Source organism: Rhamphochromis longiceps, linkage group LG4 (assembly GCF_057381845.1).
Source record: "Rhamphochromis longiceps isolate RC_006_pf linkage group LG4, R_longiceps_female_GT1.1, whole genome shotgun sequence".
In the NCBI taxonomy this organism is placed as follows: domain Eukaryota; kingdom Metazoa; phylum Chordata; class Actinopteri; order Cichliformes; family Cichlidae; genus Rhamphochromis; species Rhamphochromis longiceps.
Genome location: NC_140560.1, coordinates 36,309,628 through 36,324,453, shown reverse-complemented (window position 1 = coordinate 36,324,453; position 14,826 = coordinate 36,309,628). Strand labels below are relative to the sequence as shown.

The following is a 14,826-nucleotide window of genomic DNA, read 5'->3' as shown; positions in this document are numbered from 1 at the left end:
AAGCTTTGCTGTGTGGCTGAGATGTGCTGCAGAACCTTTAGACTAAGTGCAATAACATCAGTGTCACTGGGTCATTATAACAAGCCTGCTCCGGTCCCTGAGAGGGAAAAGATTGCTGTACTTTATCCAAGTGTTTCCTGTTGTCTGCACGTGTAGCGCATTAGCTGTTGCTAACATCAGGTTAATGCTAACCAAAGCAGGAGTAAAAATCATTTCTTCTGTGTGGGTTCAAGGTGCATTGTTTTGGTATGAGGTGTTTGCACTTCTACAATTTCAATTGCACTTTGTGTATGTTAACATGAGTCCAGTGGGAACCTCCAGGCGGATGAATGGGGTTAAATGTAGAACTGTCACACGAGACTGAGGTTAGAGTCTAGTATGAAGTCAAACATCAGTAATGGCTCATTGTTTTTAGTACATCACAGCCGTACGGGGGAAATGTTTTTATAATGCATCTATTTGGATTTTGTTAAGGCATAAATTTAGGAGCATGGCAGCTCTGGTTAGTGGGTGGCGACACAGGCGGCTGTAGCTGCTAGCTGTCTGCTCGGCTTCACCTCAGCTAACTGGAGTCCCTGAACTGGACCTCTGGACTGTGTTTGTGCTGTCGGAGCACCGTCCAAGAAAATTAAAAGAGGACAAAAACTGTCTTTAAAAACACAAATCATCTGTAAAGTAGGGGTGGGCGATATAAACGATATACGATAGAAACGATATAAATTTGGCCAACGACAGAGATTTTGACTATACCGCTCTATCGCGATAGCGCATGTTGATGATGTCATCAAGCTGCACCTGTTTTGGTCAAAAGCATCGCAGCGGCTACAACCATTATCATCTGCAAATTATGGCGGGCGACAGTCATAACAAAGAGATGAAGCACTTTTGAAATATGGGGAAAGCCAAAAACTGCGCTTCCTCCACTTCGGTAACATTGATTCATTAATGTGGAATTCTCTCGCAGCTGCTCTGTTCCCGTGTTGTTGCAGTATATTAATAACTAACCTCGTATTGTGGATGAATAATCTCAGTTGTTCTCCTGACTGAAGTTTGGCCCATGTATAGCATCCTGCTATGCGATTGCATTTGTCCCTGACCACCAGAATCCCTCACGTTAACTTTTAGCGAGTGGAAAAAAGTTGGCGTTCATCCTCCAGCTTCACTGTGCTAATGTTATGCTAACATAGCTGTGTCGCTAGCAATCACGTAGCACAACATTATATACCAGGTAGTCCAACTTCAGTAACCCTACAAACGCCACTGCTGTTTAGTTTTCTGTCTTCATTTATGTTGGAAGTGGCAGCAGAGCTGTACGTTTGAATTAGTTTCAAAAATCTCAGTCAGAACATGATATGAAATGTTTAGGTGGAAGCTAGCGAGCTAACTTCCTGCTAACTTCTAACTCCGTTAAATTTAATAAATTCTGTTTTCATGGATGCCTGGATGTTAAACTTAATTGTTACACCTGGTAAAGCGTTGCTGCTTTACCAGGTGGAATTTAGACCGTTTTTAACTCTTAGTGTTCGTTTGACTTTGGGACCTGAAGCAGACGGAGTTTTGGACCCAGATTACTCCGCGAAGCTCCTCACTACGGCAGCCGTAATGCTCTGACAATCCATCAAGCAGTGCAGCTTACCAAAGTTGTACTAAAACATTTTTTAACAGATTTCTGCAGCCAAAATCGGTTCGAGGTCAGTAAGCACAACCAGAATTCATACATAAGGCACACTCTCGATTTTTGAGAAAATTAAAGGATTTTAAGTCCTTATAGTGTGGAAAACACGCTATACAGAAGAAAAGAATATATCGCGATATATATCGTTACCGCACATGCTTCAAATTATATCGCAATGTGAATTTTAGGCCATATCGCCCAGCCCTATCGATTATTTCCCGGTCTGCACACAGACTGTGTTCACTGTGCTGTTGATGGGATTTTTTCTGAGTTTTTGTTTTAAAAAAATCAAACATCTGTTTGAATATAACTCACTATGAATTGCCTGTTAGTAACTGGTAATTTCTCCTTTCAGTGTGATTGGTCTGCGAGCTAAAGGCCTGTATCTTTATTACAGTGTGGTTCGCCCAACAGTGCTGGATAAAAAGGCATTCTGGCATCGCTGAGCGGAGAGTTATGATAATAAAATTTTACAGTGTGACTCCCTCTCTCAGCCATCGATTCCTTTTTCTTCTCTGACTTCGCTCTGCTTGTTTGTTTTTACAGAAATAATTATTAGCATCACCTTTGAGGATTACGAATGAGATCATCCTGGGGAGGTGATGGAGACACCGAGAGCATCACTAATTAACATTGATTAACCTCCAAAGATGTTAGGACTTAAAATTACATGTACGTTATACATAATTACTGTATAAATATGACACTGTCTGTCACAGATTTAAGCAGACTCTCGGTTACCTTTGTTTGCAGTAATATTCTCTATAATATTTTGACACCACTTTTATCAGTTTTGGGCTCTGTGTTGCTGCTCGTGTTGTTCACTGAAAGCTCAAGAAGTCAACAGAGAAGCGCCAAAAGCTGCAGTACCTCTAGTGTCCAGCAGAGGTCAGTCCCCATAGACTCCCATGTTCAAATGTCCAACTTCACAGCAGAAATAAACACGTTTACAGCCTGATACAGAAACAGTTTTGGTCTCTACAGATAATTTCTCCATTTATAACAGCTGTACGAGGGTGAATTCCTCTGTATAAAGTTTGCATTATTATGGGCGTGGGCTTTTGGACTGACAGGTTAATGGTGACACAGGCAGCTGGAGCTGCTAGCTGTCTGATAGGCTTCACCTCAGCCAACTCAAGTGTTTGTTTTTGTTCTGTTGGAGCTTCCTGTTTGGGATTGAAGTTCTGCTTGCCTGTCTACAGCTTATGGATCCTGCTTTTAAGCTACTAGAGTCCACGATATAATATAATTCTACAAATGTATGTGAGTTATGCAACTTCCTGATGAAGCTGCACACAAAACACAAAAACAGCAGTATTTTATTTATTCATCGCAATGTCATGAATTTCTTAGAAGAAGTGTTTCAACATCTTTATCTGTTTTTTGCATTCAGCACACCTTGGACTTGAAAATAGGATCCACTTTTAAAATGATCACGCCGATCCTTATCTCTGATGATACTTTAACAGACATATGGGCCTTAAGTTCACCAGTACTGAATATGCTGTTGTGTGTTATTAGTATTACTTAGTAAAATAAAATTTTCTTTTAATATTTTCTTTTGTTCAAAAAAATATTTGTAATTGTTGTAAAGCGGACCCGCTGAGCTCAGTGTAGCTCTATTAGAAAGTGGGCCAATTCATCCTCTACCTGAAACAAGCCATTTCGGTGTGTTTGATGGCTGCACATACGCTGAGCCCATTATTGGAATACGTGGCCATCAGCCATTGGAGCTGGAGCTATATGTGACCTGTTGCACAGCTGGTCCGTATATTACAGCAGCTTATTATTAAAAATAGATTAATAATTGAATTAATGATTCAAGCTTTTCTGCTTGTGTGAAACTTATCCAAGCACTTCACAGTAATTATTTATCAGTCTGCTTTCCTATGAAAGGTCCGTACTTTGGAGCCACTGTGAAAAATGACACATGGAGGGAAATAAATGATTCAGTGGGATTTTTTCCTTTAAAAACAGCCATCGTCTCAGAGCTTTGGACTGCTTCAGAAGGGGCCAATCTCAGAGTTACTGAAGCCCGCTCGGGCTGATCGATGCGTACGACTTTACTGCTTCTCTTCATCAGTCTCACTGTGCTGCTCCTCACTGTCCCTGTTCTCTCCTCAAACACCCTGCTGGGAGACTCATGTTGGAGTCTCGCCGTCAATCCAGACTTCACTGAACTTTTAAACCTTCTTTGACTATGATTTGATATCGCATCTGAATCCAGACATGCTGTATTCCACCCAGGCAATAAGAGGTTAAGTGAAAGCATGCAGCCATGGCGTCATGAAAGCTTCAGCGAGGCTTATTCACTTCATTACATCACTTCAATCTGGCACGACTGGCAAACAGACTCCTAAGGAGCTCATCTCGCAGTGACAGCAGTAATGAGAACAGAGTCGGTCGCTCCAAAAAGAGGCTTTAATTTGCAAAAAAGTTCAATTTACATCGACGTGACCTTTCTGTGAAATCCTCACTGTCACTGTTTGAGCCTTTTAACAGCCTGTTTCATGTCTTTTCTCTTTTTATTATATTGTAGAAGGAAGAACCTGTTTCACCCCAAGACCAGAGTGCGTAATACTCAGAGAAACTGCAAACAAACCCAAGAGCTCCATCAAAGACTCTTCAGGCTAGGCTAATGGTTCAGGACAGCACAGTTAGAAAAAGACTGAACCCACATAGCAAAATTGGTATGGCCCGGATCTGGCCCACATAATGTGCTTACACATGGTCCACATACTGCAAAGAATGACGGCCCATGTGTGGCCCAGATCAGGTTTGCCAGATCTGGGCCACACGTGGGTCAGCACAAGGCCAGTTGAAGACACACTGGTGGTCCTGTGCTGGCCCATGTGTGGACTACCTCTGGCAAACCTGATCTGGGCCACCAAAGGGCCGTCATTCTTTGCAGTATGTGGACCATGTGTAAGTTGTGTGCTGGCCCAGAACAGTTTCAGCTCTGGCCCCAGATGTCAGCCTAATGTGTATCTTAATCAAGCCATGTAATAACAACATGTGCCAGAACATGCAAAACAGTGCAAAAGTAACATGATGAGACTCTGTTCAGACTGACTTTTATATAGCGCTTTTCTAGTCTCCCGGATTACTCAAAGTACTCTATACAACATACCACATTCACACACTTTCCCTACACGGAGTGCTTCCTAACTACATTCATACACATTCACACTCTTAACATGCAGACTGGAGGAGCCAGTGATCGAACCACTAACCTTCCGATCAGTAGGTGACCTGCTTTACCTCCTGAGCTACCGCCACCCACTGGCAAAGATGAGTAAACCGTCACTAGGTTTTGGATAAAGTGTACACAAACCTGTCAAACCTGCATTTGAAACGTTGGCTACCATAGCAGTATAGTATTGCAACATGGCATTTGGGTCTTTTAACAAAAATAGGAACATAAACAATGGCATCATTGCGGTTAGAAGTGCCAGCTTGATGCCGGATCTGGGGAAGACCTGTTTTCTATGGGCCTGGGCCACATACACTAAACCACAATCGGGCCAGATATGGCATGCCATCACATAAGCAGTGGCATCATTGCCAGACCTGGCCCATATCTGGTCGACATACACTCTGCCATGACAGTGGTCAATCAGAAGTGCCAGCTTGATGCCAGGCCTGGCCCATATCTGGATGACATATGTCTTTACATGCCAGAATTCAGCCAGCAGTGCCGGCTTGATTCCAGATCCGGGCTAGACCTGCTTGCTATGTGGGAACAAGTATGGCTGTGTGGAAGGGATGCAGGAGAAAACCTCTTCTCTCTATAAACAGCATGGCAGCATCTGAACTACCAACAAGACATCAGGACCAATGAAGTTCAAACCCAGCCTTCACCACAGCGGTGGACCGATCATGATTTGGGCACCTTGCAGTCACTGAGTGTACTGTGACCTCACCAAAGTGTTCTAGAGCCAAATGTGAGGCTGTGTCCCACAGCTAAAGCAAACTGGGTCATCAACAGGACGACGATCCCGAGCACAGCAGCACATTTCCAACTTAAAAAAAGGAGGAGCTGCAGTGATCCAGACCTCAGCCTGACTGAGATCTTTTCAGTCTTTTCTGTGCATAAATGAATGTTGCAAACCTCAATGATCTGATCGACGCTATAAAGAAGAGTGGGCCAAAACTCCTCCACAGTGATGTGACAGACTGATGAAGTCACACAGGAAACCATCACTGCTGAAGGAGGTTGCATTTGAAAATGATTAGGCACATTATCAAAGATGCACAGCAGAGGTTTGTGCAGACATATTTACTCATTATTGTAGTGACGATGAAGGTAAAAGTACCGTTCTTCCTTCCCGGACCCATAACGTGAATCAGACTATTAGTTGTGCTCTGGTGGGCGGAGCTGGAGATGCTGATTGTGTTGTTGCCGTGGATGGAGCCTTCAGTGAAGCTGTGTGACTGTGACGTAGAAGTATAACCTGTAGAACAAAAAAGTATTTAAAATGTTGCTTTGAGGCAAATCCACCAAACCTTTGGAGCTGATGTGACTGATGATGTTTTCATATCTGTGAGCACAAAAGTTATTCAGTTACAAGCGAGACGGCTCAGGATGGCTGCTGAGGACTCTGGCATGGAGCAATGTGTGAAATACTGATGTTCTGTCAGATGCTGCAGGCGTCTCACCATTGCAGACAAAGTGTCCTGACTCTTGGGTTTATTTGTGTAACCTTGTGTTTTCCTTTTGCTCCTGATTTCGGTGCTCACAGTTAGTTAATTAGGTTTAGGTAGAAGTTGTAGTTTCAGTTCAAAGCACCGTCCTTCACAACATTAAGCTTGCACACTGCCACTCACCAGTCAACACAGACAGCCAGTCAGTCACACCCTATGGGTACTTCAGAGTCACCAGTTAACCTAAACCCACTAAATGTATGTCTTTGGACTGGGAGGACGTCGGAGTACCTGCAGAGCAAACACTGGAAAAAGTGAACACAGCCACATGGTTGATGTTCTTGCTGTGAGGCAACGGAGTTAACCACCATGCTGCAACTCCTCGGGCTTCCACTGGTCCGTTGCCTCGCTCTGTGGGCCCAGTAAACACTTTCCTGATGGGTTTATGGTCTCAGTCGCTGGTTTGAAGTCTTGTTGAATAAAACGTGGTGTTAATTTAGAAATTTATGATCCAATTAGAGATAGAGGAGGACGTGCTTTAACGCAAGTCATAATTGTGTGACTGTGCAGCGTTCCTCAGTTTCTCAATCACGTCCATCGATCACTCTGCACGTCCAGTTTTGAACTGCGGTGTTGGATCAGCACAAATGAGACTGGAGCCTTTATGTTCTTCAAGTTCATTCTCAATCTGACGTTTTATACGGTCTGTTTTAAATGTAGAAGTAATGGCACATTAGGTGTTGTTTCACAAAAGCATTCATACTCATTACAGCTGCAATTAACCCCCAAATGACATCGGATCATTGATTAAACAGTCTGCAGAGCTGCAGGAAGGGAGAATAATGAAAGAGTGGTGCAAAAGTGAGAGCCGGGACTGTGAACCAAAATTACAAGAGAAGATACCTGAAGCTTCTTTAAATGGATCTGTTTCATTACAGCCTGATAGACTGCGAGCGTGATTTTCTCTCTTTTTTTTTTTTTGATAATTGACATTTTAGAGCAGCGCGGGCTTCTGTGTGCAGCAGGAAGGCGTAAGAATACTGATTGTGCTGTTAGTCCTGTCATCAGGTCACAGACGAGCCCGCTCACTCTTTAATTACATTTTAGATTCATGTCCTAATCAGACGCTGAGACGCTCACCTTTTGGCTGCATCACAGCTTCACTTCAGTTCACCAAGGTGTGAGCAAATTCACATTTAACCTTGAAAAGATGAAATATGACCATCCTCTTCAGATTCTGTCAAACAGGCGCTTAGAGGAAACAATCAAAGAGCTGATTTTAGCTACAGTCATACATTTATTCTTATTTCAGTTTAGTTCCCAACAGGAAGCCAGGGGAGAACAGAGGAAGGAAGAATACAAGCACCAGGTGGAGAACAGGTAACAGGAAGGAGTGGGTTAAGGGTCATTCGGCTCATTTCCAGCAGCGTTTTCACTCTGTTATAGGAGAAGCGGAAATGGCCCATCAGTCATGAGATGGGCTTGACAGGGGTAAGTGTTTCATGGTTAAGAGGTGACCCAGTTGCCAAAGAACACCTGAAATTTGGTCCATGTGAGCTGAAGCCAGAGGTGGGACCAAGTCATTGTTTTGCAAGTCTCAAGTAAGTCTCAAGTCTTTATCCTCAAGTCTCAAGTCAAGTCTCAAGTAATGTCAGGCAAGTCAGAGTCGAGTCTCAAGTCACTGGTGTAAAAGTCCAAGTAAAGTCACAAGTCTGAAATTTTGAATTTCAAGTCCTTTCGAGTCTTAAAAAAAAAAAACGAAAAAAAGCATGTTGCAGTTATATGCTAAATGTAAATATTAGACCATGTAATTTTTAAATCTGTGTTTTTCTCAACACATGACAAAATAGTGAACTTAGAAAATATACACAAATTGTGAAATTGCACCTCTTTAAAATGCAGCTCAATTAAACCTAGCTCCAAGAATAATTTTCACCGACAGTTCTGAGATAAGCTGCATGTTATTCTTGGATGCGCTTGTAGGACCGGCTTTAAAATCGCATGACAAAAATATCATACATAAATAAATGATATTTTTTTTAAAATATCATTTAAAAAAAAAAACTGCATCACCAACGTAGCCTGGAAAACATTTGCTAGTTAGATGAAGTCAGCTATCTCATCGTAGCATATTTATAATCATACGGTTCTTGGAGTGAGTGCATACACTCATGAAGTTTAGTAACTTCCGGTCACTGCAACAAGCCCAGGTACAGTTTACCGACGGATGGGTACAGGACCTTGAAATGCACCGTGTAGAAAGTAAAGACCATCGTACGTATCATAAGTTTACCAGTCTCACAAATCGTCGTCATAAATACACATTCGTTAACCGTTTATTAATATAACCTTTGAGCTCAACGGTAATTAATTAGCAGTGGAAATAATTTCTGGTAGCATCACAGAAATGTAGCAGTGACAATAATACTGTATGCTGTAATCGCACTGGGCAATTAGTGATACAAAACAACAGTTTTATCCTGTGAATAAAAGTATATGTTTTTGTCAATGTACCATAATAACAGAAGCGAAACGCAATATTGTGTCAGGACAATTCACTATTTATGCACAATAAACACAATAAATAAAGGAGCATAGGGCGACAATTTCTGTTCAGCGCCAGACTTGCTTGTAACCTATATCACCAATTATGTTAAGAAAAATGACGCATTAACTACAACAGCAGACTGACCTGTGTGGAAATGCTTGGAGCAGACTAACCTGTGAGCTGGAGTGTTCTGGGACGTTATAATTGGTCTTTGAATGGCTGCAATCCAGTCGCCTCTTTATTACTTCGGAAACATGGCTCGAACAATTTCTCTTCAACGACGTAATCCGATAACAACCGATCTCTTTACCCGTCGGCTTCCCGTGGCTGTCATGCGACCGGCTATTGCAGTTAATAATACAACAGCTTCTTGACATTTTTGTGTTTCTTTTTTATCGCTGTATAACTGATTTTAATTGAAAGCCTGCGTGCGCTAGTACCGCTTGCCACGAGTTCCCAGAATCCTTTGCGGTTCTACCCGTGAATGACGTTACATTTTCAATCTCTATATAATATGCGTGTTAAATTTTATATTTGGGGTAAAATATCAAGTCTTTTCAAGTAAACAGGTTCAAGTCCAATTCAAGTCCCAAGTCATTGGTGTAAAAGTCCAAGTCAAGTCACAAGTCTTAGAACATTATTTCAAGTCAAGTCTAAAGTCATAAAATTAATGACTCGAGTCTGACTCGAGTCCAAGTCATGTGACTCGAGTCCACACCTCTGGCTGAAGCTATGGATAAATTTAGTCAGCCAGACCGACCCTGAATCATAGCTGTCAGCCAAGTCTGAATGCAGCCCACATTTAGGCCAAACACCGATTGCTCTCTAGGTTAGAATAACTGCCCATAGGTGATGCAACAGTAGATTAACAGGAATCATGTGAGCTGAAACTGTAGAATAAAAGTACCAATTAGACATAAAAGCTATTCTTCTGAATGCACTGTTGAGCTAACGGGACTTCCAGAATCTCAGAGAGTTTCTGCAGGACTGACATTGAGTTTCTGTTCTTTTTCTTTCACCACAGGAAACCTAAATCGTCCTCAGCATCAGTGTGATCAGAGTGTGTCTTCATCTGCTGTTCAGCGAGTATGGCTCTGTGCGTGTGTGGGCGTCGGTGTTTGGGCTGGTTATAGATGGGCCCGCCTGCTGCCCGTGACACTGCACGGGCTGAATTATAGCTCGTGTTGTGGCTGCTGATCTGTGACCTGCAGGGTCCCGTGAGCTCTGATGAACTCACCGAGGCCCGAGTGTGCCAGGAAGAAATATAATGAAGCCAAGAGGACACTCGAAACTGAAACTAGAACAATCTGAGAAAGAGTCACACTTTTTCTTTTTTTACACATTCAGTATCGCTCCACATCACAAAGTTATGAAGGTTAGCAACCACGAGCAAGAGAAGTTTAATCACATGACAAACTTGTAATTGACAATTAGTCAGCCAATGACCGTTCCCACTTCTTTCTGACTCTCAATAATCCCAGAACATCCCATGGAGCCCAACCTGTCCAAAATCCTCACTCTGATCTAAATACAGTGGGGCAAAAAAGTATTTAGTCAGCCACCGATTGTGCAAGTTCCCCCACTTAAAATGATGACAGAGGTCAGTAATTTGCACCAGAGGTACACTTCAACTGTGAGAGACAGAATGTGAAAAAAAAAAAATCCATGAATCCACATGGTAGGATTTGTAAAGAATTTATTTGTAAATTAGGGTGGAAAATAAGTATTTGGTCAATAACAAAAATACAACTCAATACTTTGTAACATAACCTTTGTTGGCAATAACAGAGGTCAAACGTTTACTATAGGTCTTTACCAGGTAACAGTGGGGGACAGAAAAGCTTCTTACAGAAGACATTACAGGTCTGTGAGAGCCAGAGATTTTCCTTGTTTGAGGTGACCAAATACTTATTTTCCACCCTGATTTACGAATAAATTCTTTACAAATCCTACCATGTGGATTCATGGATTTTTTTTTTTCACATTCTGTCTCTCACAGTTGAAGTGTACCTCTGGTGCAAATTACTGACCTCTGTCATCATTTTAGGTGGGGGAACTTGCACAATCGGTGGCTGACTAAATACTTTTTTGCCCCACTGTACAAGAGAAAGCGAAGCACTTCCTTAAAAACTGTACTCAAAAACACATAAACTAAAAATGCTGTTGGATATAAATTGCTAATGCTACCCAGTCATATGCAAAGTGTTAAGGCTAATATGTGACCCACCTGCCACTGAGACAAACCTTAATACAAGAGCAGTAAATCTAGGTCAGAGCAATGAGTAATATCACAAACTAACCACCTGCTGTTACCAGTTTTAAGTCATGATAAGAAGCAACGAGTCTTTTACAGCTGTGGAGGAATTTTGGCCCATTCAGCTTTGCAGAATTGTTATAGTTCAGCCACACATGAGCCGCCTTCAAAGGTCATGTCACAGCATCTCAATCGGATTCGGGTCAGGACTTTGAGTGGCTTAAGAAAAGCAAAATGAAGACTCTGGATCGGCCTAGTCAGAGGTGGACTTGCTGGTGTATTATGGTTTGGTGTAATGGGACACACACCTTCCAAAAACTTCAGCTTTTGTCTCGTCAGTCTACAGAATATTTTCCCAAAAGTTTTGGGGATCATCCAGATATTTTTCTTTATGTTCCTTTTGCTCAGCATTGGTTTTCTGCCATGCAGGCCATTTTTGCCAGGTCTCTTTCTTACGGTGGAGTCATGAACTCTGGCCTGCAGTTCTTTTGTCACCTCTTGGATGAGTCGTCGCTGCGCTCTTAGGGTAATTCTCTTCAGCTGGCCAATCCTGGGAAGGTTCACCACTGTTCCATGTTCTTGCCATTTGTGGAAATTGGCTCTCACTGCGGTTTGCTGGAGTCCCTCTGCTTTAGAAATGGCTTTATAACCTTTTCCAGTCTGAGAAATCTCAGTTACTTTGTTTCTCATGTGTACCTGAATTTCCTTGGATCCCGGCGTGATGTCTGGCTTTTGAGGATCTTTTGGTCTGCTCCACCTCGTCAGGCAGGTCCTATTTAAGTGATTTCTTGATTGTGAACAGGTATGACAGTGATCAGGCCTGGGTGTGGCTAGAAACTGAATTCAGCTTTCCAAAGATGTGATACATCACAGCTAATTTATGTAATGATGGGTCGGTGACAATCGGTTTTTCACACAGGGACACGTAGGTTTGGATTATTTTCCTTTTAATAACAAACACCATAATTTAGAAACTGCATTTTGTGTTTACATTTGTTATCTTTGTCTAATATTTGAATTTGTTTGATGATCTGAAACTGTGACAAACATACATTCGAAAAACCCCATGACATAACACAACAATGGAGGACATCTAGGCGATGTTTTGTCAGACTGCCGGAGAGATCGGGTGTCTTGGCGACACCTTGGTGTCCCCTTAGAAATGGTGGAGGAGGTGACTGTGGAGATGGGTGGATGTCTCTGCCCTCGTGACCATGACTCAGATTTTTGTCAGAGAATGGATCAACAGATCGTTCTAATCATTTAACTGAGTTCTCTGCTTTGGGATTTTCATCCTGACTCCAGCTCTGTGCTGTAAACATCTTTTGTTTAATGCGATGGAACAAAAGCAAATGAATGTGACTAATACAGCTTTTAAAACAACTTAATAATGCCTGGCAGTGTGCAGCAGTGTGCAGAGGATCATCTTGAGTCACTGTGTCTTTATTTGTGAGCCTGACGTGGTTTCAGTTCGTATCAGTCCGCCACACTAACGTTCATTTTATCCTTTTCTCTCCCCCCTATGCATTCATTTCCATCCTTGTCTCCTGCCCACTAATCGCCTCATCCTCTGCACCTGCTCCCCCCCCCCCCCCCCCCCCCTGTATTCCCAACTCGATTCACCTTGTTTCCTCCACCTCTTCTTCCCTCTTTACATCTACATCTCCCTCTCTCCTTCCTCTCCCTTTCTCTCTCCTCTCAGGTGAGAAGTGTCGGAGCTTCATTGATTTGGCCCCGGCATCGGAGAGAGGTGAGTGATGATGGTCATTAGGCAGCTTCGCCACTCCCTGCCGCTCCCCACCTGTTCACTGGGCCAAGGGAAAAAAACCAAACACACACACACACACACACACACACACACACACACACACACACACACACACACACACTTTCGTTTTTGCTGTGCCCTTGTGTGTTATGAGTTCACATCTAAAATGACAATAACAAGCGTGTTTGTGTGGGACACGTCACCAACGCTGCATGGTCATTTTGACATATCAAACTTGAAATAAACTCACAGTGGAGGTTACAGGTTTGGTGTTTACCTTGTGATTTTAATCTGAAGGAGACTTTTCCAACTCTCTCTGGAGATAAAAGCTGAAGTTTCTTTCTTCTTCCTGCATATACTCTTTATTCCCTTTTTATATCACTGAAACTGTTAAACTTCTTTTAACTACTAAGTAGTAAGTAAGTAAAATTTATTTAGTAGTTAGTTAGTAGTTAGTATTTATTTATTGTCATTGTCAAGAACAATGAAATTGCGTTTGGGGCTTCAATACAACCCCCAAAAAAAAGAAAAAAAAAAAGAAGAAGAAGAAGAAAATAATAAATACCCCTTAAAACCCAAGTGTACATATTTAACCCAGTGTGACTCCAATGCAATAAGACAATCCTTAACAATAACATGAGAACATAACAAGTAGTGTTCGTAGAAATTCAGACAAAGACCTGAGAAACATGACAAAGTACAACAATGCAACCCATTCAATATTATTGTACTGTGAGATATGATATCAGATATGATAGTTATCTATTTAAGAAAGGGGGGGCAGGAGGGGGAAGAGAATAAAGATATGATGCACCAATGCAGACCAGTTCATTGCTATTAAGAAGTTGGATATGGTTATTGTCCGTGAGAGGGGGGCAGAGAGTTCAGGAGCCTCACAGCCTGTGGATACAGGCTGTTGGCCAGTCTGGATGTTCTGGCCTGTATAGACCTGTACCTTCTCCCTGAGGGCAGCAGATGGAAAAGGTGGCGCGCAGGGTGATGTTGGTCCCGCAGGATACTGTGCACCCTCCTCAGACAGCGAGTGGGGAAGATATTGCTGATCTCTGGCAGACTTGTTCCAATAATTCTGCCAGCTTCTTTCACCACCCGCTGGAGTGCTTGCTGATCGGCCTTGGTGCAGCTGGGGAACCACACTAGAAATCCATACGTCAGAACGCTGCTGATGGCACAGTTGTAGAAGTTCAACATCAGAGATCTGGGAATGTGTGCGCTCCGCAGTCTCCTCAGGTAGTAGAGGCGCTGTTGGGCCTTCCGTACAACTGAGGTGATATGGTTGCCCCAGGACAGGTCCTCGGTCACAGTTACCCCCAAGAATTTAAAACTGCTCACCCTCTCCACCGCCTCACTGCCAATGAAGAGAGGCAGATGGTTATTATGACCCTTCTTCCGGAAATCTACAATGATCTCCTTGGTCTTTTTGGTGTTTAAGACCAAGTTATTGTCGTGGCACCATGACTCTAGTTGTTGCACCTCTGTCCTATAGTTTGTCTCATCATTGTTGGATATAAGTCCGAGCACTGTAGTGTCATCTGCAAACTTAACAATGAGATTGGACGCGCAGGAGGAAATACAGTCATGGGTGAAGAGAGTGTATAGCAGAGGGCTCAGAACACACCCCTGAGGGGCACCGGTGTTGACCACAAGGGTGGAAGAGGTGTTCTTACCCACTCTGACACTCTGTCTACGGTTAGTGAGGAAGTCCACAATCCAGTTGCACAGAGAGGAGTTAAGTCCCAGTTGGTGGAGTTTGGGACGGAGTTTGTATGGCCGGATGGTATTAAAAGCCGAGCTGTAGTCTACAAAGAGGAGCCGTGCATAGGTGTTCCTGTGTTCCAAGTGCTTCAGTAATGTGTGCAGCACTGTGGCGATCGCATCCTCGGTTGACCGGTTCTCCCTGTATGCAAACTGGTGCGAGT

The 14,826-nt window shown here is 42.8% G+C and overlaps 1 protein-coding gene across 1 annotated transcript in view; it reads left to right on the top strand.

Moving 5' to 3' along the window:
* gsg1l (gsg1-like) overlaps positions 1-14,826 on the top strand; it is a 41,128-nt gene that overhangs the window by 7,848 nt on the left and 18,454 nt on the right. The window contains exon 2 of the mRNA XM_085404771.1: positions 12,824-12,871. Within this exon, the coding sequence (XP_085260897.1) occupies positions 12,824-12,871 (48 nt within the window). The remainder of the gene's footprint in view (positions 1-12,823; positions 12,872-14,826) is intronic.